This window comes from Gasterosteus aculeatus, chromosome 3, assembly GCF_964276395.1.
Source record: "Gasterosteus aculeatus chromosome 3, fGasAcu3.hap1.1, whole genome shotgun sequence".
NCBI classification, from domain to species: domain Eukaryota; kingdom Metazoa; phylum Chordata; class Actinopteri; order Perciformes; family Gasterosteidae; genus Gasterosteus; species Gasterosteus aculeatus.
Genome location: NC_135690.1, coordinates 8,978,391 through 8,999,864, shown reverse-complemented (window position 1 = coordinate 8,999,864; position 21,474 = coordinate 8,978,391). Strand labels below are relative to the sequence as shown.

Below are 21,474 nucleotides of genomic sequence, written 5' to 3'. Positions count from 1 at the left end.
TACACACACACACACACACACACACACACACACACACACACACACACACACACATTCATACCCACACACACATGCACACTTTAACAATATGGTGAAAACATGCTCAATCACCCTCCAGCATTACAGTCATGCGTGCTGAAGCGCTGTTTCAAACAGATGCAGTAAGGCCAGTGTGTGCAGCCACACACACACACACACACACACACACACACACACACACACACACACACACACACACACACACAGTTGCAACAGGCCCACATTTACACATTGTAATTCACCTGAAGCAGCACAAGTAGCGGCTTTTACAATGTCTTACAATGTTTTACAATGCGACAAGGAGAGGGTTTGCTGGAGGAGTGTGAGAAGCGGCAATTCTCCCACCACAATCTTTGTCCTCCTCTTTCTATCTGAGCTTTTTCACAGACACTGAACGCAGAGAAAATCCCTAAATGCATTACTGAACTTTTCACGTACTTGATGCACGGGATGTAAGTTATGTTTTCAGGCGATGTTTTGTGCTCAAAACCTCCCTGCACCCCCTTCCCCCACTCACTCCCTTCACTGCGGTGGCTGCAGTCCTCCTGGTGACAAGCTGCGCTAGTCTCTCTCATCCTCTGCGTTCTTACTGTTCAGACATCGTTTCACATGAGGCATCCTTCAAGGCCACAGCAGCTACATCTCGCAAAGACCTTTACTTAGCCGGACAAACGTACGGAAGCAACGTTCACACGACACTTCTTCATGCTGTAGTGTCCTTGACTCAACTGACAATGCTCTGATTTGCCCCTTATTCGTCTTTTTAAAACAATAGTTGGGTCTTTTCAGGATTTATATCCTTCCTTTTGCTCATATTGGATGCCACTTCCATGGGCCACGCTATCCGTCAGTTCCTTGTAAGATGAGTGGCATTCTATTGAAATGAAGCAACAGAGATCTCCTCACGCTGCATTGCACTGGTGTCTTTAGGGGGCCGAAGCTTTTCTTGTGCCCTGCTAATATGAAGGCTGCTGCTCAGAATTATTTTTTTAAACAAATTTTGCAACATAGCAATAAACAACACACTCCCCCATTAGCAACAAACATTGTAGGCGGAAGAAGAATAGTGTTGTTGATGATGCTATGGGTGTAACTGTAAAACAAAGAAAATCTCATCTCTTTTATTTTAATTTAGTTTATTTTCTTATTTTTAAGCATCACACAAGCTCAATTGTTTGCATCCTGTAAGTCAAAGTCAGTTCCCTGTTCCTCCTTTTCGATGACACGTGTTGATAAAGACAACCTGTTGTGTCACTCGGCAAAGTCAGTGTAATCTCACACAGTGAAAATATTTTGCTGTCTTGACCACCACAAGACTACTCTTTGGTCTGTGGGAATTGGGAGAAGATTTGGGAATCCACGTCCTATTCCATCAAAATTGCAACATGCAATCTGCAATTTGCTTTGTGAGATATTTACCTCGGCCGTGAATTTAAAGATTTTTAAATCAAATGCAAATCATATGGCATGAGCATGCCAGGACCCTGTTAGACTGAACATTTATTTGTAAATTGCAAGAGACAATCATATGTGAAACAAGTCACTGTCAGCATGCAACAACTACAAAAAAAAAATTACATTTGTGAAACAAGTCGCTTGTTGGAAAATGAATGTTTTGATTGTTTAGATTTAGCACTGTGATCTTTTTCTGCTGAACTATTAGAGTAACCCAGGTCGACAGGGGCCTTTGTGGTGTCCTTTGCATATGACCTTTGAAGGCACAGTTTCCTCATCAAGTATTCCAATTTTTAATAAATACATTAGAGTTTCCTGGTATAGCTTAACCAATGCAGTTGTATTTCCTATTCTTATAGGTCCCATTGGTCTAACTGACATGTCAACATATTCCATCCTTATTTGAATTGCTCCACCAGGGAGTTATCATCTATCCAAGTGCTGCAGCGTATGTCATCTTCATTTGTCAAAGCTCCACAGTTGCCCTCCGAAATGCCACCAATGCAGACTGACACGAGTGATCCGAGTGGCGCGATGAAGGCAGCGGCAGCAACAGCAGCCGGAGGAGGAGGAGGAGGATGAGGAGGAGGAGGAGGATGAGGGAGGGTGGGGGGGCGGCACGTTCACTTAACGACCACCGACGAGCGGGGAGCTCTCCCTCCGCTTAGCATCGCGCCGCTGTCGTCGACACACGGCCGGGGAAGATGGTCGCGGTGCAGACGTCCCTCAGCTCGTCTCCGTTGGCGGAGTGGATCCGCTGTCTGGATAAGAGGTGCGTGAATGCGACACCACACGAGACCATTTCTCCACGCGCGCGCACAGCGATGACTATGTAGTTTTTTTTGTTCTTCTTTCTCTTTCATTCATCCGCGTCAACGTGGATCAGTTCCGAAAACCGGCATGTGCGCGTGCAGTAACAGCGGCGTGGCCTTTGTTTTTTTTGGGGGGGGGGGTTTGTTTGTTAACCCGGTCCTTTAGGTTGCTGTCATTTCGCAGGAGAAACAAAACAGAAAACAGCACCCGGACAGAGATGGGCTCGGCTGCAGCGCCCGAACCACGCACGCCCTCCCTGCAGGATCCGCGCGGTCAGAAAGGCGTTGGTGGCCTCGAGGTGCACCGGGATGTCTCCGGTGGACGCCCGGTTAGACGCACATGGCTGATATCTTTCTGCGTAAAATGAGTCAAAAAGATGCCCCCGTGCGTGTTGGGGATTTTCACAGAAATGAGGAATAGTGGCATCTTCTTTTTCCCGTTTTCGACACGTTGCTGCATGTGAGGGTGTATTTGTCTGATCTTATTGAGCAGGTTAGAATAATCAAACAGCCATTTATTGACAACTCTACTCAATCTAGAAGCTGCAGTGTTTCCAAACCCTTTTAGTCTGTTACTGTTTCTATCTATTCTAACATAAAACGCGTGTGTGCCCAAAAAGCATGAAGGGCTTAGATAAATGAAGAGGAAGGTCTGCCATACATTAATTACTTTAGATGATGCATCTCACACCTAAAACTGACAATCAAACGTAAGACATGACCCCACCAGCTCACACCCACACAGACACACCTCACTATGACACATCCCCACGTTACTATTGGCAACCGGAAGCCCCCATCTTGTCTTCTCATCCTCACCTGTAATCAGATCAAAGCGCTGTTATATTCTGTCATCGATAGCAGTGAAGTGCCGATTAATCTGATTGTTGTTTTCTCGATTTACTGATCAATTGTTTAGTCTATATAATTAAAAAAATAAAATGAACAAATCTGATAGATTTGTGAAGCCCAAGAAGACATCTTCACATTGCTTGTTTTATTTGGACCAACAGTTTGAGATATAATATATTTAATTTGCTATCATGAAATACTTAATATCCACAATTTATTCATATTTCAGAAGCTGGAACCACCACATTTTTGCTAGAAGAATGAATACAAATATATTAACTTCCAAATTCTCGATTAATTGTCTAATCGTTTCACTGTTAGTTAAGTATGACTTGTTATCGTGTTATCGAATGTTGAGAATTCATAAAATCATGGTGGGAGGGGAGGGATTGTTAGTGAAATGTATTTGGCGTTCACAATAAATCAACTGCTAAACAGAACAAAATATCTCTTAATGGCGCAGACGTTCAGCAGTAATGTCCGTTGTAAGATTAGACCGGTCAGTATGTCTCGGACATCGCAGACCACTCAGTGCTCCTCAGCCACGTGCACCTCCTCATTCAATCAATATCCATCGGTGTGTGTGTGTGTAGTTTGAGAGCTTTCATCAGCACAGTGACTGTTGGTGTCAACAGTCAGAGGCGGGGGGAAGCGAGAAGGACAACGGAGGGTTACGATACGACAGTCTTTAATATATCCATCTGGAGACATTTATAGCCAGCGAGTGTGAAGTATGTGAGACAAGGTGAAATTTCTTTTGTCCAGATGCCAGTTGAGGTTTAATGTCCCTCCGCCGCAAGACAAATACAATCACAGAACACGGTGAGCGAGTCACACACGGTCCACGAGAAAACCTACGGTCTCATGTAAATATTCTCTGGGTTCATTTGCAAATTTAACAAGGTTGGATGAGTGAAGTACTTTAACATTCAGCGTTTTTTATCAGGTCATGCAGAGGGGGGGGGTCGAGGCGTATACATACAATTCAAGGGCATCTCTGCAACAGTAATGTGTTGATCTGCCAGCGTGGGAAATCTTTTGTGTGTGACGTTTTGGCTGCCTACAACAAATCAACCTGTCATTTATTTGTCTAGAAACGATGATTTCCCCCCTCGATGGGGGTTCCTGAAACAATCTGCAAACCTTCTGTTGTCTCTCGATTTTCCCTTCAGTGTGCCGGTCGATCTTTTAAATCCTACGTGTGTGTGTGTGTGTGTGTGTGTGCGGCTATTATTGGTGGTTGAAAGCTGAGATCTCTGCTGACATAAACGGGAGGCGACTGAGGGAGGGAGAAGTCAAATAAGAGAGAGGCGCCGGTGAGAGGCAAAGCAGGAGAAGGTGAGCGGCTCTCAGGTCACATCCGTCACCACCGAGCGGGGAGGGCGATTCCTCTGGACAGGCAGGTTGCGAGCGGGATCCCCCGACAAAGAGGATAAGGATTCAAGGGTGGGGGGGGGGTTGGACGGAGCTTAACAGTTTCACTGTAGACGGATAGGTGAAGGTCGTCCATTCAACCCCGTAGAGTTAACCTCCCTGTCTGCCCCGATTGGAGCATGTGGGAGTCCCCCCCTTGTCTACACCATTAACTCCGGCCTACACCGGGATCGCTCTACGAAGGGAGTAGGAGGATGAGTCAGAGACCGTAAAAAAAAGAGATAAAAAGACAGAGAGAGAGAGAGAGAGCAGGCAGAGACACATCTGTAATAGCCACGAGCTCTTGGCAGATGTTGTGGGAAGACGTGTCGTGCGGTGCAGCCCTCAGGGCTGCGTCTGTGTTTATCTGGGAGTTCCATCGTGGCTGCGGAGGACAATGGAATGCAGCTCAGGGACACAAACACACGTCTGTTCATCTCTGTATGTACATGTACGGGTGGATACGACGGGAGTCGTCACTGCCTGTGAGCTTGCGTGGCAGAAATAGAGGTATAATAATGGATGGATGGGGAGTGCAGGGTTCCCATTAGGACCCATTAGGACCGGGTGGCTGTGGCAGTAATGCAGAGGGGATGATGGGTAGAAGAATAGGGCAAGTCTTATTAGAGACACATAAGAAGATAAGTGTACATGGGGATAACTGGTAGTAGAATGTTTAAACACAGATCAAACTTCTTTGGGGTCTCCCATGTAGACGTCCAATAATGACGCTCTTATGTGTGTTTAAGCGTATCAGGAGTAGCAGCAGTAAAAATTAGATCTCACATCAACACCCTGTGGGGGGTCTGAGCCGAGAGAAGTAACACCAGCAGCTTTCCAAAGTCATCGCTAAGACGCCAGAGCGAACGATGAAGCGGAGCGCTTACACACACGTGCACACACACATACGCACACACAACACTAAAACCACTGAGCTTCCTTTTATCTCTAGCGGACAATTCCAACCATATTTTCATTTTTAAAAGGGCTGATTGCAAACATTGAGTGTTGCTGTTGAGCGAGAGAGTATTTCTGATGGATTTCTTACCCTCCATTGCGGCATCAGACCCGCTTGAAATAGATAATCCATCACAGTGAAAGTTACATCACTCAGTAAATCCTTTTGTTTCAATAGTTTTTGCGTCAACACAAAACCCCGCCCGATGGGGTTCTTCAGCACCGGACGTCGGATCTGATGATTGTTCTTTCCTCTGCAGGCCCTCGGAGCGCTCTGGAGAGGATGTGGACATTATCCTGACCAGATTGAGAGAGGTCAAAGCCTTCCACAGGTTCCCACCTGCGCTCCTGCTGCAGATCTGTGCTTGTGCCTTCTACGAATGCCTGGAGAAAGGCATCACGTGTATGTACATTTGTACAGACGCACAAACACACACCCGAAATTGCACAACTGGTTGGATTGTGAGATGAAATAACGTGGTTTCGGATGTTTTTTTTACGGTCCACAGTGTTCCGACAGGGTGACATTGGCACCAGCTGGTATGCTGTCCTGTCTGGCTCTCTGGATGTCAAAGTGTCAGAAACTGCCAACCACCAGGTAAGCTCAGACTCGAGAGAGATTATTCCTACTAAGATATTTAAGATACTAAGAAATACACCACAAATCTCCCTTTTTATATGCAACATTCCATTCTCAGAATAGCGTAATTTGTGGTGCACTTGTCCGGTTTGTGCAACCAGTGAACAGCGTGCTGTTGGGACGCGTGTGGCGATCTACCGCACAAGTGAGACGCCTTTAACTCAACGTGCTTTATACATAGAACTAATAATAATATCGGCGAATCCCACATCTCGCATGCGGAAAATGGTCCTTTCAGAACAAGGCCTGATCCAGAATATTCATATTGATGTGCCAGAGCAAAGCTTTCTGCTGCATGTTTAGTGTGGAAACAGGGTTATACTGCACGGCGCATATCCAGGAGAAGAGGTACGTTTGAGAAAAGCATTTGCTGCCAGTTAAAGACAGCAGATAAGAAGCCCCCTCCATTGTGAAATGTCCTTTTCATGTATAGAGCCCTTAAGAGCCATTGGTGGCCTAGTTTCTGTGGCTATATTTGAAATGTCAGTTTTGGACGGCTGAAAAGGTACTTGTCTAAATCAGTGGACTGAGGGAATGTGTGAGCACACGCTTTTTACAAGCTCATTAGAATCGTGCATTTTAAACGTTTTCTGATGTTCCATAGAACCCACAATTAATCCAAATTGTAATGTAGTTTTACTGGTCCCAACAATAATCACAATGTGATGTGATATTACATTTTTTTTTTACCATAACTCTTGTAACACTTGTGTGGAAGGACTCATTTGATCCTATTTAGACGTTGCTTTGAAATACATTCTCATTCTGAAACATTCATAGCTGCATGAAATGTAATATGAAACACGGTGCGTTTGTGCGCAGGATGCAGTCACCATTTGCACCCTTGGGATTGGGACGGCGTTCGGGGAGTCCATCCTGGACAACACGCCACGGCACGCAACAATTGTCAGCAGAGAGACCAGTGAGCTGCTCCGTATCGAACAGAGGGAATTCAAGAGCCTCTGGGAGGTGAGAGACAAACCGCGTGAGCGCCTCCACTTCATGTGGCCCGGGAGGATGAGCGGGAACTTCATGATTCAGCGTGAACTCTGTCTCGATAGTGTCCCTAAAGCTGTTCATCTTTGCAAAAACCTTCCTCTATTGAGGGGGGGGGGGGCAATTTCCATGCAAACCTTCCGCTGTAATTGTGTGTTTAACCACAAGAGGGCTGTCCGCCATAACCTTTCTGTTCCACCTGTCAGATACGCACTCCAGGTGAAGTGCATCACAAAGCGGAGCGAGAGAGAGAGTGATATATATTTTTAGTGCAGAGGGAATCGGCTACTTATTCATTGTCTGATTTAAATGCAAATATGATCTAAATATTACTCCTTTCACCTCCATGAATACAACTAGTGATTCCACCTGGTCTCTTGTACTTATAGTGTGACAATCGGAAAGATGAGGTTAAATAGTATTCTGAGGCAATTGGACTAATCCTCATTGAGAAATATTCAGTGAAACCAAGCAGAACTTTTGATGGGTCACATCATTACTTACACCTGTGCTGCTCCTGTTCAACTGACCTAATGAGATGAAAATGGGTTACAATGATCTGACCTGATTATATGACAGAGAGATATTACTACTTGTAGTATATATGAATGAAGCGCAGCCACAGGGGGCAGTGCGGTCGGTAAGGGTATTGATATTCCTGGATAATATTGATATAATGCCGATCCAACTTGCATTAATAAAACTAATCGCACCTGAGAGGGGAAAAGGAACATCATTTTTATTTTATTTGACCTTTATTTAACCGGGTAAAATCGATTGAGAAACAATTCTCATTCTCTTACAATGATGACCTGGCCAAGAGGCAGTAGTCTACACAAGTGACAAAAACCGCGCAAATACACATATAGAGTATGACAAACACATGAGAAATAATGGCTCAAAACAACATAGTTCAGTTAATAAAAGAGGTATCGTGGGGTCATTGCCAAAATTGATTTGTACACCTCGTGTTGTAGCCGCCTGGTATGAAGGGAGGGCCGGTCCACCAGTCTGTAAAGATCACAGTGGTGGGTGGTGAAGGATGCAAAGTGGTGGAGTGTGTCCAGTTTTCTGAGGGTGGCCTTTGATGCCATTTTATAAATGATATCGCCGAAGTCAAATAGAGGAAGGATGGTCATTTTCACAAGGGGCACTTTGGCAGAGTGTGTGAGGGAGGCCTTCGATACAGAAAACCCAGTCTGGCTTTGACTTTAGCCAGAAGGATTTTGATGTCTATGTTACATGAGTCCAACCAGAAGCCAAGGTATTTTGTAGCAGCTGATGAACTCCAGCTCCGAGCCATCGGCGCTGTAGATGTTGGGAGGGCTGGAGATGATGAGGTTTTTCCGGTCACACAACATACATTTGGTCTTTTTGGAGTTGAGGAGCAGATGGAGGTTGTGGAAAGTCTGTTGGATGGAGGCGAGGCTTTGTTGAAGAATGGACACAGCAGAATGAGGGACCAGCTGAATATATGACGCATACAGATGAATACAGGAATTTACAGCTGCTTTGGCTACATCATTAATATGAATGGAGAACAAAATAGGGCCTGAGATGGAGAATAAGTCAATAACTGTTGGGTGGATTGACTTAGATTGCTCATGTCCAGTAAATAAAAGCTCACAATCAGCCCCCAGAGACCACACATGTCTGCCCCAGTGTTTGGTCATTCGGTTTCTTATGTTATATCTTTTGTTAAATGCAAATATTTGAACTCTAAATAAATTACGTTTTTTTGTCATTATTGATTTCATAATTCATAATTGTGTTGAGATGTTTTTTTTTGTGTGCAACAAATTGGGTGTGCAACATGAAATAGAGTATCTTGCGTAGGCTTTTGTTTCTACTTGCTGACATGGAACACAACAATTTGTTGTTCCCTTAGTGATGAAGTAAAGTATATGAGGCTTTGATTACGGATATGGCTTTTCTGTTACCTCTGCCATTACAGAACACATTAATTTATTGATACTTTATGATTCTAATGAAAAAATAATTGTATTGTTTTGTTACTCTAGGATGAATGGAAATGGGTTTGCTGAAACATGATACGTGCATCTCTGACATATGAAGATACAAAAGCGAGATAAGACAATAACTGGTTAATGAAGCGTGTGTGCCATCTTATCGTTGGGCTCGCAGTGCGCTTGTTTGCCAACTAAGTGCACTCAGTCTCCTTATCTGCTGCCTATTAGGATACGACCAGCAAAAAACATAGCCTGAAGGTTGTCCTTCTTTTCAAATCGTATTCATCTTATAGTAAAATGTGCTTTGCTTATGATGTTTCCCTCTATGTGTGTGTGTGTGTGTGTGTGTGTAAATGGACTAATTTGTGTGCGTGTGCTTGTGTGGGACTACAAAGCCAACGGATGAATGCAGTCATGTGTTTGATGAAAAGATGAAAGCAAAAAAAGCGCTGCTCCATAATTCTAATACCAAGTGAAAGGAGGACGAACAACAGTTGGTTCTCTCCGACACATGTATGTAAACATGTAAACATACAGAATATCAAGCTGGCCTGTACTGTCTCCAGTCTTTCTCTCCCTGTTTTGCCTTTCACCTGCTCTACATGTCTCCTGCCCACTTCCTCTCTCCCCTTGGCCATGTTGAGTCTTTTGCCAGCTTCCGTCCTCTCCTCCCCCCCCCCCTCCCTCGTCCTCACTACTCCTTTCTTCCCCTCTTCTGTCTCCTTTCTTCTCCTCCACCATAGTAGCTCGGCCATACAGAGACTGAGGTCACCGTGGTAACCTGTGAGAGAAAAGTGTTTTTTGTTCCTGGCTGGATCACAGCGGGAAAGGAGAGTGAGAGACACTGGGGGCGACGATCTGTGTGTGTGAGAGAGAGAGAGAGCGAGAGAGAGAGAGAGCAGCTTGTTTTGTGCAGCATGCTTTCCGGTGGCTTGAGAGTTGTAAAGTTGCAGAGGGCAGCGCTCTGGGTATCAATCCCTTCGGCACCAGGCGAGTGATTTACCTGAGGTGAGTGTGCTGTGTATGTCGGCTCAATAGTGTTGCACTGTAGCATTTCTCTATATTTTTATTCAAGTAGTCAAATTACTTTTGTCAAATTAAGTGGTTTAGCCATGTTTTTCCTGGCTGTGTGTGTGTGCGTGTGTTTGAAAAACTTTGACATGGGGGAGTTGTGTGTCTTCAGGTCAAACAGATCTAATTGTCTCTCTCTGAAAGTGCGCGTGTGTGTGTGTCTGTGTTTGGCTTCCTGCCATTTCTCCGGAAGGTTGCTTTCTAACGACCTTGCAGAAAAGCAATGGCACGACATTACCTGCTGTGTGTATCTGTCTCCTCCAAAGAAATGCAAATGCTTTTTATTGGTCTTAACCGCTGTAAGAACAGCATCTGTACACATGCAGCAGCTCTGCACGCTCTCATTAACCCCGGGCTGAATGCTGCTGTGAGCCGGTTACATAATGTTAGTTGTTCTGTATGTAAATGATCTTGGTTGTACAAAGGGCTTTGTTTTGAGGAGCACTTGCATTGTGTCTCTGGAAAGTAACGCTGTTTGTGCGTTGGAGAGCGGCAGAGAAACGTTGTGTGTTCTGATGTTTAATAGATGATATCGCATCAGCGATGCATTGACATCTTTTCTGGCGCGTGTTTGTTTTATCTTGTAGAAGTATCGTCAGAGCTTGGCCGGACTGTTGGCCCCTCCTTATGGAGCTATGGAGAGCGGATCCAACAATGACAGTGAGTAGACACACACACACACAAAGACAATGTTATAGCGTCTAATTTATACAATGAATAGGTTGTATTTTTATGTTATTTTTACTCATCAGGACTCTCTGACAAAGACAACATGAACTCAGACTCCGCAAACAAAGCTCACAACAAGGTAAATAAATCAAACACGCTGCTTGGAACCGTTGGGTTTGTCTTGAAAGATTTGTGTGGAAAGAAAATGAAAAAAGAAACCTCCGCATGGCAACTTGATCCTTTAAAAAATCTCTGCCAGCACGTTTCCCGAGAGCTTTGCCCTTCCTCAAGACACATAAAGCCTTACGGGACCAAACTCAAAACCAATTTAGTGTGGGCCAGGAAGCCTCAGTTTCTTTTTGCCCCACCACTTGTGTCGGACATATTTGTGGACGGAGCATTAAGACTTCACTACATTGTAGTTGTGCGCTAAATTGTCCACTGCTGCATATTCCCTTTTTCGTGATTGAATCCGAATGACAGAATGGATTATGTTCGGTAAAGAGAGACCAGTGATGACTCACAGCTGTGATCCTCTGTAGTTATGCTAATGACGGCTAATGCATTCGCATCGACGAAAGATCCCATCTGCCCAATTAGCAGGCCTCCCTTTGTTGTTTTCAACAGCAGCTGTGTGTGTATGCACATCTGCCTTTGTTTCTCAGGTGCAGGTGTGATCTGTAGAGGATGTGTTTGCATGTACGCACTGTGTTTTTTGATCATTCGTTTCTGGTACAAGCGTTATATCATTGTTGTTTTAGTGCATGCTGAAAGCATCAACCTGCAATGCACATGTGGACGTCCTGGAAAGGAGTGTGTTTTTATCAAAAAAATCCATTTTATTGTGCAGTACAGCGTGGAGTCGGCATACGTTTGAACTCCTGGATACAGGTGACAAACCGTTGACAACACTCCCCTAATGTCCTTGTGTGTTCTGTAGATCCCTTCAGAGAAGCTGCAAAGAGCAGGGAAGGTCCTCCGTAACGCCATCCTGTCCAGAGCCCCACACATGATTCGAGACAGGAAGTACCACCTCAAGACGTACAGGTGAGACCATGTTGGTCGACAATTCCAACCGTGTGTTCACACAGAACCATGCATTGAACCGCTTTAAACGATTGGTGTGTGTGTGTGTGTGTGTGTGTGTGTTGCAGACAATGCTGTGTAGGCACGGAGCTGGTTGATTGGTTGGTGCTGCAGAGTGCCTGTGTTCTCACACGGTCCCACGCCGTTGGGATGTGGCAGGCACTATTGGAGGAAGGGGTGCTCAACCACGGTAGCTATAACTTTGCTTTCTCTCTGGCTTTTTATGAAAACAACTGTGATTGCTCAAAATCACTGGGCATGTGTTTATTCAGATTCAATCATATTCAGCTTTTGTACAGATACCGAGACAACGAAATGCATCAAACTCAATATAGAAAGCAATATATTAAAAAAAGAAGAAAGTGCAATGTACTGATGTGATTTACAGTGGATATGTACACATATATGTGCTCTCCAGTGGACCAGGAGCTGGGTTTCCAGGACAAGTACTTGTTCTATCGTTTTCTTGATGATGAGGAGGAGGACACACCGTTGCCTAGTGAGGAGGAGAAGAGGGAGAGTGAGGAAGAGCTGCCAGAGACCATCCTCCTCCTCGCTCAGATTGGCCCTGACGCTCTGCTGCGCATGATCCTCAGGAAATCGTCAGTAACAATTAATAATATGGCATGAACTTACATTAAAGGGACAGAACATTACTGCATACGTCTGCACCCATTTCCCTTTCCACTTTCCATATGCAATTTGCCTCTTAACTGTGCTATTGTTTCATGTTTTAATTATGCTGGGGCATAGGCATACCGAACCAAACATAATCGTGTGTAATGTGTGATAGTGTAATGTTCATTGTTACAGTGTGAAACAATATGAACCAATGGTCTATGGCGGCTACACTCCAAACTGCAATGTTATCTTAGCGTCAGGATGTGTCATTATAAACTCAACTGCGGCAAATAAGGAAGTCAAGCCATTGGAATTATCATGATTCATTCTGTGTGTGTCTGCAGGCCTGGTCAGAGGACAGGCGATGACCTAGAGATCATCTACGACGAGCTGCTTCACATCAAAGCCTTAGCTCACCTCTCCAACACTGTGAGTCAAGAAGACTGTTGATTAATCAGAACTACTTGACACAGTCTTTTCTTTTTTAGGGGTAGAATTCCTCTTACCAGTGTAATGGACATAGTTTTACACAAATCTGTCCTGTGTTCTTAAGAATCCATCTTAATAGTCCTGATGTCTGTGTTGTTGTGGCGGTTTTCATGCTCTATGAAGTCCTAGGATCAAATGAAATATACTTGTATACTTTTATACCTATTTCTACACTGCGGTAAAGTCCAGTGTGTCTTGAGAAGTGTTCCCTGGTTTGTAGGTGAAGAGGGAACTGGCGAGCGTTGTGATCTTCGAGTCGCATGCAAAAGCCGGAACCGTGTGTGAGTGTTTGCTTCGTCCACTTCTATCCATATATTCCTTTAATCGTGTGTGTCGGGGAGATATTCGTTAGTCCTCTTTATCTTCCAGTGTTCAACCAAGGAGAGGAAGGCACGTCGTGGTACATCATCCAGAAAGGCTCTGTCAATGTGGTCATCTACGGCAAGGTGTGTGTGTGTGTGTGTGTGTGTGTGTGCTCACATTCATCCTCCTACCTTCACTGTTGGTGCTTCCCAGACACACAGAGGGCAGATACTGCACTATCTGCCCTCTGTGTGTCTGGGAAGCACCAACAGTGGAGTTTGGCAAACTCTGAACAGCTCACAATGACTCATCAGTGATGACTCATCACTATGATTAAATAGCTTAAGGGGTCGTACGCATACACACTTTCACACCACACCGATTTACAACCAGTGCACAGTCATGTATACTTACACACACACACAGACAAGTACAAATGATTCATCTCTGTGCTGTGTGCTCTTGCGCTTTTCTGACTTTTCCTCAGGCGCTGTGATGACTAATTAACTGTGTTTGTGTCTGAGCTTGTTGGGATGTTGGTCTGTGTGTGTATTCATGCGGGCCATGTTTGTCTCAGGGTGTTGTGTGTACGCTCCATGAGGGTGACGACTTCGGGAAGTTGGCCCTGGTTACAGATTCACCTCGTGCCGCCTCCATCGTGCTGAGAGAGGACAACTGTCACTTCCTTCGTGTTGACAAGGAAGACTTCAACAGGATTCTCAGGGTGGGCAGACGAGATGGATGTTCATGCTCCGATGGGACACAGAAGCAGCAAATGACTACATTTGTACCAAACCGTTTCCCCCAATGTGTGTTCACACAGTCAGTGGTTAGGCCAAATTGTTTAAGTTGACAGTAAGATGCTTTTCCGTCGAACACTGAATCTCCATCATTTGGTCTGTAGGAAGCATCCCAGATGCTGCTGTAATGTTTGCCTCCCTCCCCTGGTAGATGAGCTGTATTACACATTTTTGCATTTGACATGGGGCTGATGTGACTGATTGTGCACATCCTTTTGTTGCGTTTTTCAGGATGTGGAAGCCAACACAGTGCGGTTGAAAGAGCATGAACAAGCTGTGCTGGTGTTAGAAAAGAGCCCTCGCGCCTCCACCCTGGGAAGCATCAAGTATGTGTGTTAGTGGGAGTTGTCCCTGCATACATATCGAGCCAGTAAGTGTACAATAGAGTGAATCTCACCTCACCTTTTGCAGGTACACTGTGATATCAGGAACTCCAGAGAAGATTCTTGAGCACTTCCTGGAGGCCATGAGGATGGACATTCATCACAGTGAACCAGGTAGCCCAATATAAAAATAAATATGGTTATTAGGCAAAATGAATAAATAGATAGTTAACAGAAATAATCCAGACAAGCTATAAAGTGCATTGCAGTGAGCGAGGAACTACTTTACTACTGAACTACTGTAATTACTTTACTAATTCTCCTCCCTCCTACTGTATGCTTTTCTTCTCTCGTGTTAGACCCAGCAGTGGATGATTTTGTCCTCATGCACGGTGTCTTCATGCCCAACAGCCAGCTGTGTCCTCTACTCCTGGCACAATATCCTTTCTGCCATTTCTTTAATATTTCCTCCTTTATTCAAACTGTCGATGGTATTTATGTGGTAAGTACACTCAAAGTAGAACTGTTTGACTCAGACATGGACATGTCAGTTGTTCACTGCATACTACAATATTGCAATGTCACCGACAGCTACTTGAATTGTGCAATTCACTGGTTCTGCTTATGGAAGCGCTGAAGCAGCAGTGGACCATCCGGCACCAATGAACTGCTCGCACAGTGAACACCTCCCTTCACACTATAGTAACAAGTTGTCATCACAGTTGCAGCGGCTCTTTCTAATGGTCTAGTTGTTGTAGTTTAGGCGTCGAGGTACTTGTACTTTACCACTGCTGAGCCTACAATTCTACATCGAAAAAACGCAAACTTTTGTGGCAAATAGGAGTCGATAATGCGGCGGTGAGTTGAAATAGAGTAGATCTTATTTCATATACTGCGTGATCAAATTGGATTTAGCTGCTGCAATGATTCACTCGCACGGGTTTTCAGCATCGACACGCAACAAATGAGATTTTCACGCTGTGTTATCCTCTTTTGTTATTACCTTTGACCCTCTCTGCACCTACCACACGACATCTCCACCCGGCTCCGAACAGGAGAGGCTGGAATATGCACTCAACAGCAAGAGGAGGGCCCTCATTCTGGCCCTCCGCTGGGCCTCCACACAGACGTACCTGCTACAGGAAGAGCCCGCCGCCATCTCCTTCCTCGAGGTGAGACCGCAGCACGCTTTCAGATGTACATTGTGCGACTTGCATCGAATGCGCGCCTGGTCTGAGTGGGCTCGTTCCTCTCTGTCCCCGTAGGAGTTGTACGGGAGTCTATCAAATGATTCTCGGATTTTGAGGGCTTTGAAAGACTTTGTTCCGGATCTTGAGAAAATCGTCAAATCTCAGTACGTTTCCCAGCTGCTGCACGTTAAATGTTCTATGTGGCAGTGACATTTATTACAGCTTATTTTTGTGTCTTTCTTCACATTTGATATTTTCTAGCTCGGAAGAAGCAAAATCTATGAAAAAGGTATTTTCAGACCACTGTTTTCAACCTTATTCAATAGTACATTTTACACATTGTCGTGATGATGTAGACTGCACACTCTTTTGTGTAATCCTACAGAAAACTCTCATACGACAGTTCAGCAACGGGGAGGAAAGGCTGCAGAAGAAGCAGCCCATTAGGAACCACGATGACAGTAAGTTAGTGTGTGTATGTATATTTTTAATAATTTAAGCAAACCCATTCCATTGTGTTGCATTGAAGCATTATTTCCTGCACTTGTCTAGTCTTGTTGAAGGTGTACTGCGGCGATCACACGTACACCACTATCCGCGTTGCCGTGGCGGCGACTGGAAGAGAGGTGATCAGCGCTGTGGCCGACAAACTCGGCACCACTGATGAGCTGGTGTTGCTCCACCTGAGCTCCGCATGTGGTAAGAGCACCGAGTGATGCCTCTTCTTAAAGAAATTAATAACTGTGAATACCATGTACTAGGAACATGTTTTCAGTTTGCTCGGTGAGAATGGGGTCACATGATGCTCTTAAAGCCAGAAATCTGGGGGTTATTATGGATTCAGATTTACACTTGGAGAGTCACATCAAATCAGTAACAAAATCGGCCTACTACCACCTCAAAAATGTTGCACGACTTAGAGGGCTCATGTCAGCTCAAGACTTAGAAACACTTGTACATGCCTTTATAACTAGTAGGCTAGACTATTGTAATGGTCTCCTTGCAGGTCTTCCAAAAAAAACATTCAGGCAGCTCCAGCTTGTTCAGAACGCTGCTGCTAGAGTTCTAACAAAGACCAAAAAATGTGAGCACATTACACCAATTCTTAAATCCTTACATTGGCTCCCAGTATGTCAGAGAATTAATTTCAAAATCCTACTGCTCACATATAAATCACTACATGGTTTAGGGCCAAAGTATATCACTGATATGCTTCCACTACATAAGCCTTCAAGATCACTAAGATCTTCTGACACCAATCTGTTAGTGATTCCCAGAGTAAATACAAATCATGGGAAAGCATCATTTAGTTACTACGCAACAAACAGCTGGAATAAACTTCCTGAAGATTTAAGACTTGACCCAACTCTGACCACGTTTAAAACAAGACTGAAAACTTTTATGTTCAGCTTCGCCTTCTGCTAAATTTGACCTACATTGCACTTTTAACCTCTGCTTTTAATTAAACAATTTAAATAATATTTTAATTTATAATTTTATTTGCTGTTTTTAATTGTCTTTTAATTCCTGCATTTTATTTCACTTGTTATAATGTGAAGCACTTTGAGTCTGCCTTGTGTATGAAAAGCACTATACAAATAAACTTGCCTTGCCTTGCCTTAGAGGAACATATCTGGGTGGTGATGAACTACCTCTTATTTCTCTTCTCACAGAAAAACAAATCCTGAAGCAGAATGATGTTTCAGTGTTTTCTGCTTTGAGCATCAATGGGCGATTGTTCGCCTGTCCTCGGGACCAGCTCGGCAGTCTGGTAAGAGATTTATATGTGTCCTGTTTACTTCCACTGTCATTGTCACGAAATGGCTTTACATGAATCACTTGCATTCATTCTTTGTTGTGGTATTGCGATGCGGATGTGTGTACATGCGTGAGTTCATACACTGATCAATAAAGCACAGCTAGTCCTGCTCAATGGTTTGAAAGTTCCTCGATTGTATTAAACGGATTCATTTATATGTGAAGGCCATTTGATGTGGTAATACATTTTCACAAATGTCTGCATTTGTGTCCGTGTGTCTCAGACTCCTCTTCCAGACCAGGAAGGCCCGTCTGCAGGCTCCATGTCAACGTTTGAGCTGATGAGCTCCAAAGACCTGGCTTACCAAATGACCTTGTATGACTGGGAGCTCTTCAGCTGCGTTCATGAGGTATCATCACATATGGAAACACACACACACACGTAAAAAACAATCCGAGGAGCAGTAGAAGACAAGCATGCACAGTTTTACGCGTGCGTTTTATTTTACTCCTTGAAAAGAAGAGTTTAGAGTCTGGCCATACAAGAGTAAACCTTTCACAGCAATCTCTTTTATTTGCAGAACCTTTTTCCGTTCTAATGCTGCATCTATGTTGATGATAACAAAACACACAGTAGTAAAGCTCAATAAATGCAAGCTGGCAGGGCCTGTCCACGCCATTGACTCTCTCCCCTCCTGCAGCACGAGCTGCTCTACCACACGTTTGGCCGGGCGAGCTTCAGAAGAACTACGGCTAATCTGGACCTGTTTTTGCGGAGGTTCAACCAGGTCCAGCTGTGGGTGGTCACTGAGGTGTGCCTCTGCTCACAGCTCAGCAAGAGAGTCCAGCTCCTGAAGAAGTTCATCAAGATAGCAGCACAGTGAGTGGCACCGACTGGCGACCGTCACGCGCTCCATATATACGTATGCTGGCTCACACGCCAAGACATTCACTCGCCTGTGTGTATTTGTCCATAGCTGTCGGGAGTTTAAGAACCTGAATTCATTCTTTGCCATCATTATGGGGATGAGCAACCCCGCTGTCAGCAGGCTGAGCCAGACGTGGGAGGTAAGCTCTGTCTAATCTATGTCTGGATCCCCAGTGAGCCATAGCGGCATTGCACTACCGCGAAGAGTATTACATTCATGTCACTGAGACATTTGTCTTTTCCTGACAGAAACTTCCCACCAAGTTTAAAAAGTTCTATGCCGAGTTTGAGAGTATGATGGTAAGTCATTCGTGACCTGGACATGATTAAGAAAACGTGTTTTTGCCATTTGGTTCATCTGAGTTCCAAATGTTTTAGTAATGGACACTATTTGTACGTTTTGTGACAGGACCCATCCAGAAACCACCGCTCCTACCGACTCACTGTCACCAAACTGGAACCACCAATCATCCCCTTCATGCCCCTCCTCCTCAAAGGTACGACCCCGCGTGGACCAGATATTCTCACACGGGAAAATAAAAACTGTTTTTTGACATTTAGAAAAAAAAACGTTTTTTATATGTCATATTTAATGTATAGTACTCAAAGATTGACTAAGCGTGGTGTAATTTCAATGACCATCGTCCCAGGTAGGGACAAGTGTTCTTAGCAACCAAAAAGGAATAGGTTTTTTAAACCGAAAAGTAACGTGAGAGACAAACCTGCACTTGAAAAAGCTACAACGCATTTGCTGAAGAAACAATATGCATTAAATATGGATTTATTGCGGCATGCAGTGATCTTTGGCATTACGTATTATTTACAGCAATTTAATAATGAAATCATTTATGTTGGATAGTAGTCCTTGGACTTTCTTTGTGATAGAAAGTGAGCATAAAGGCAGGGTGCCAATAAATTACACTTATGTCTTCACAGACATGACATTTACACACGAGGGCAACAAGACCTTCATTGACAATATGGTGAATTTTGAGAAAATGGTGAGTTTCTGTACACAACGAAGGATTCATTTCAAGGATGTGTTTCATGTGCCTTTTTGTTCTTCACTCAAGTCGGATGTAGTGTCTAAAGAGCCTCTCATCCTAATCTCTCCAGCGTATTATAGCTAACACAATTCGACAAGTGAGGCACTGCAGAAGCCAACCGTTCAGTGAGTCTGCTGATCACTTCTCCTTTTACCACATTTTCATTCTGGCTTTTACGCAAATCTTTCCAATGCCACTTTTTTTTGTTTACTTCTCCTACTGCATTAGATCCTGAGATATGCCAACCAAACAAGAATCAGGCAGACGTACGTGGTTACGTGAGGAAGCTCTGTGTGATTGACAACCAGAGGGCACTGACGCAGCTCTCTTACAGGATGGAGCCTCGGCGGACTTAAAGCTCCCAATCTTCCACCGCCCTCGCCTTTCTCTGTGACGTCAGCATAAAAGAACGAAATGACACGCCTGGCCGCTCAGTAGCAAAATCAGCCCGCGACTTTAGCACCACCGCGGGCCGTTTTGGACGACGGACTCGATACTGTGCCATTAAAAGCCTCTTTTTTTTCCTGGACAGACCAAAGCTGTTCAGCTGCTGTCTCGTCGCTGTGTCTCTGAGGGTTTTATTCGTAGTAGATGTTACTGTTTGGGACCCCCCCACCCCTGCCTTTTTTTTAGATAGAACTGTAATGTATAGAACTTGAATCAATATCCTGCATGAATGAACTCCATAGGCTTTGTGTTCTATACAGTGTACTTCTATCGGAGAGTCGTGTAATGTTGTGCTACCCCAAAATGAGCCCTAGTTTACGATGTATTACTGTACCTGCCTGTAAAGCAAGCGCCACTCTCCTGATGGTCCACCCATAGACAGAGAACCATGAAACCCCCCTTCAGATGGAGGTAACTAGACTCTTCCCTTTTCCCTGCTAAATATACAATCTGAAAGTACTTATTCACTTCATGAACTAAATAGTTATATCCAATATGAAACATTTAGGGGTTTTATGTCCTCTCAGTAAATATCTCTGTCCCTTAACTAGACGGAAACTTCAACTACTAAACAGAGTATTACTTTCATTAAAGCCCTAGTGGTTTTGCAAACAGTGTTCAAATTTATAACAACAGTATTGCGTTTCATTTTCTGCAACTTTTACTTTGAGGGAAAATCTTGTCATCTCAGTCCGTCTCATTTTTAAGAAATATATATGTGGGTGTAGATTGTAAGCGTGTTGTTCATTTTCCTTTGATCTCAGGAGCTTCTGATGTGATAGTTTGTCAAGAACTGCGGTGAGGCTGTCTCTCTGCAGAGCAGCCGGTAACTGTACTCGTATGTGTGGTCTGCCTTGTAAATAAAAACATTAGCTAATTTAACAGTGATCACGCTTTGATGACGTTCTTCAAAATGTGTTCTATCCCCTCAAGTGGTAGAGAGACCGCCGAGGGCGGTGATGCATGTACAACGTAACGCACACACAGGCTGGCTTCAGCCTAAAGGGCCGCTGAGTGACATCACCGGGGGGGGGGGGGGGGGCGCTTTACAAAACGGCAAACATGACCTTTGAAAGACGTACGGGGGAACCCTTTTTGAATTGTCCTTTAACAACATCACTGAGTTTAGTTTCACTTTAGTAATTCATTGCATTGCAGCTGCCAGTGGTCGTGTTTTATTCCTGCCGTGACTCACTGTTCTGTCTCCTCCAGCAGCTTGATAGCCGTCACTGCCTGAGAAGAGCCCTGACTTCCCATAGCCGCTCTCGCCTTTCCCTACACATTGATGTCACCACGGCTGTCGCGCTTGATCATGTCACTGGGTCATTCCTTTGAGGCTGAGTAACACGACTGCTCTGCTCATTGAGCGCGTTTGTTTTCGGATGCAGAGTGTTTTCAACGATGGATTTGGATATTTGAGGCGGTCCCTCCTCGTTACTTACTGATTAACTATGTCTCTGTATGTCAGAGCTGTATATCTCTGCCTGTGTGTGTGTGTGTGAGGCTTAATATAGACACAGTTATCCAGGAAGAAGGAATGCCCTGGATGCCGGTGACCATATTTGAACAGTGTGTCTGCTGCGGGCAGACGGCACGCACTGAGTGCAAA

At 44.4% G+C, this 21,474-nt stretch overlaps 1 protein-coding gene across 2 annotated transcripts; it reads left to right on the top strand.

The window, feature by feature from the left end:
- Window positions 1-2,091: 2,091 nt before the first annotated feature.
- On the top strand, window positions 2,092-20,753 carry LOC120816034 (rap guanine nucleotide exchange factor 4). Of its 2 annotated transcripts, XM_040171274.2 has the most exons (30): window positions 2,092-2,266; window positions 5,789-5,931; window positions 6,038-6,126; window positions 6,991-7,137; window positions 10,793-10,865; window positions 10,958-11,013; window positions 11,815-11,921; window positions 12,029-12,150; window positions 12,379-12,562; window positions 12,926-13,010; window positions 13,291-13,351; window positions 13,440-13,516; window positions 13,951-14,097; window positions 14,405-14,499; window positions 14,585-14,670; window positions 14,856-14,934; window positions 15,518-15,668; window positions 15,762-15,850; window positions 15,948-15,975; window positions 16,072-16,147; window positions 16,239-16,385; window positions 17,360-17,457; window positions 17,729-17,854; window positions 18,146-18,324; window positions 18,422-18,512; window positions 18,622-18,672; window positions 18,782-18,869; window positions 19,309-19,373; window positions 19,489-19,543; window positions 19,647-20,753. In XM_040171274.2, exons 1-30 carry the CDS (start codon window positions 2,199-2,201, stop codon window positions 19,772-19,774), a joined length of 2,991 nt encoding a protein of 996 aa, XP_040027208.1. In that variant the 5' UTR covers window positions 2,092-2,198; the 3' UTR covers window positions 19,775-20,753. The 2 variants fall into 2 exon arrangements, with proteins under 2 accessions (XP_040027208.1, XP_040027209.1); XM_040171275.2 differs by lacking the exons at window positions 2,092-2,266; window positions 5,789-5,931; window positions 6,038-6,126; window positions 6,991-7,137 and adding an exon at window positions 9,891-10,142.
- Window positions 20,754-21,474: the final 721 nt, after the last annotated feature.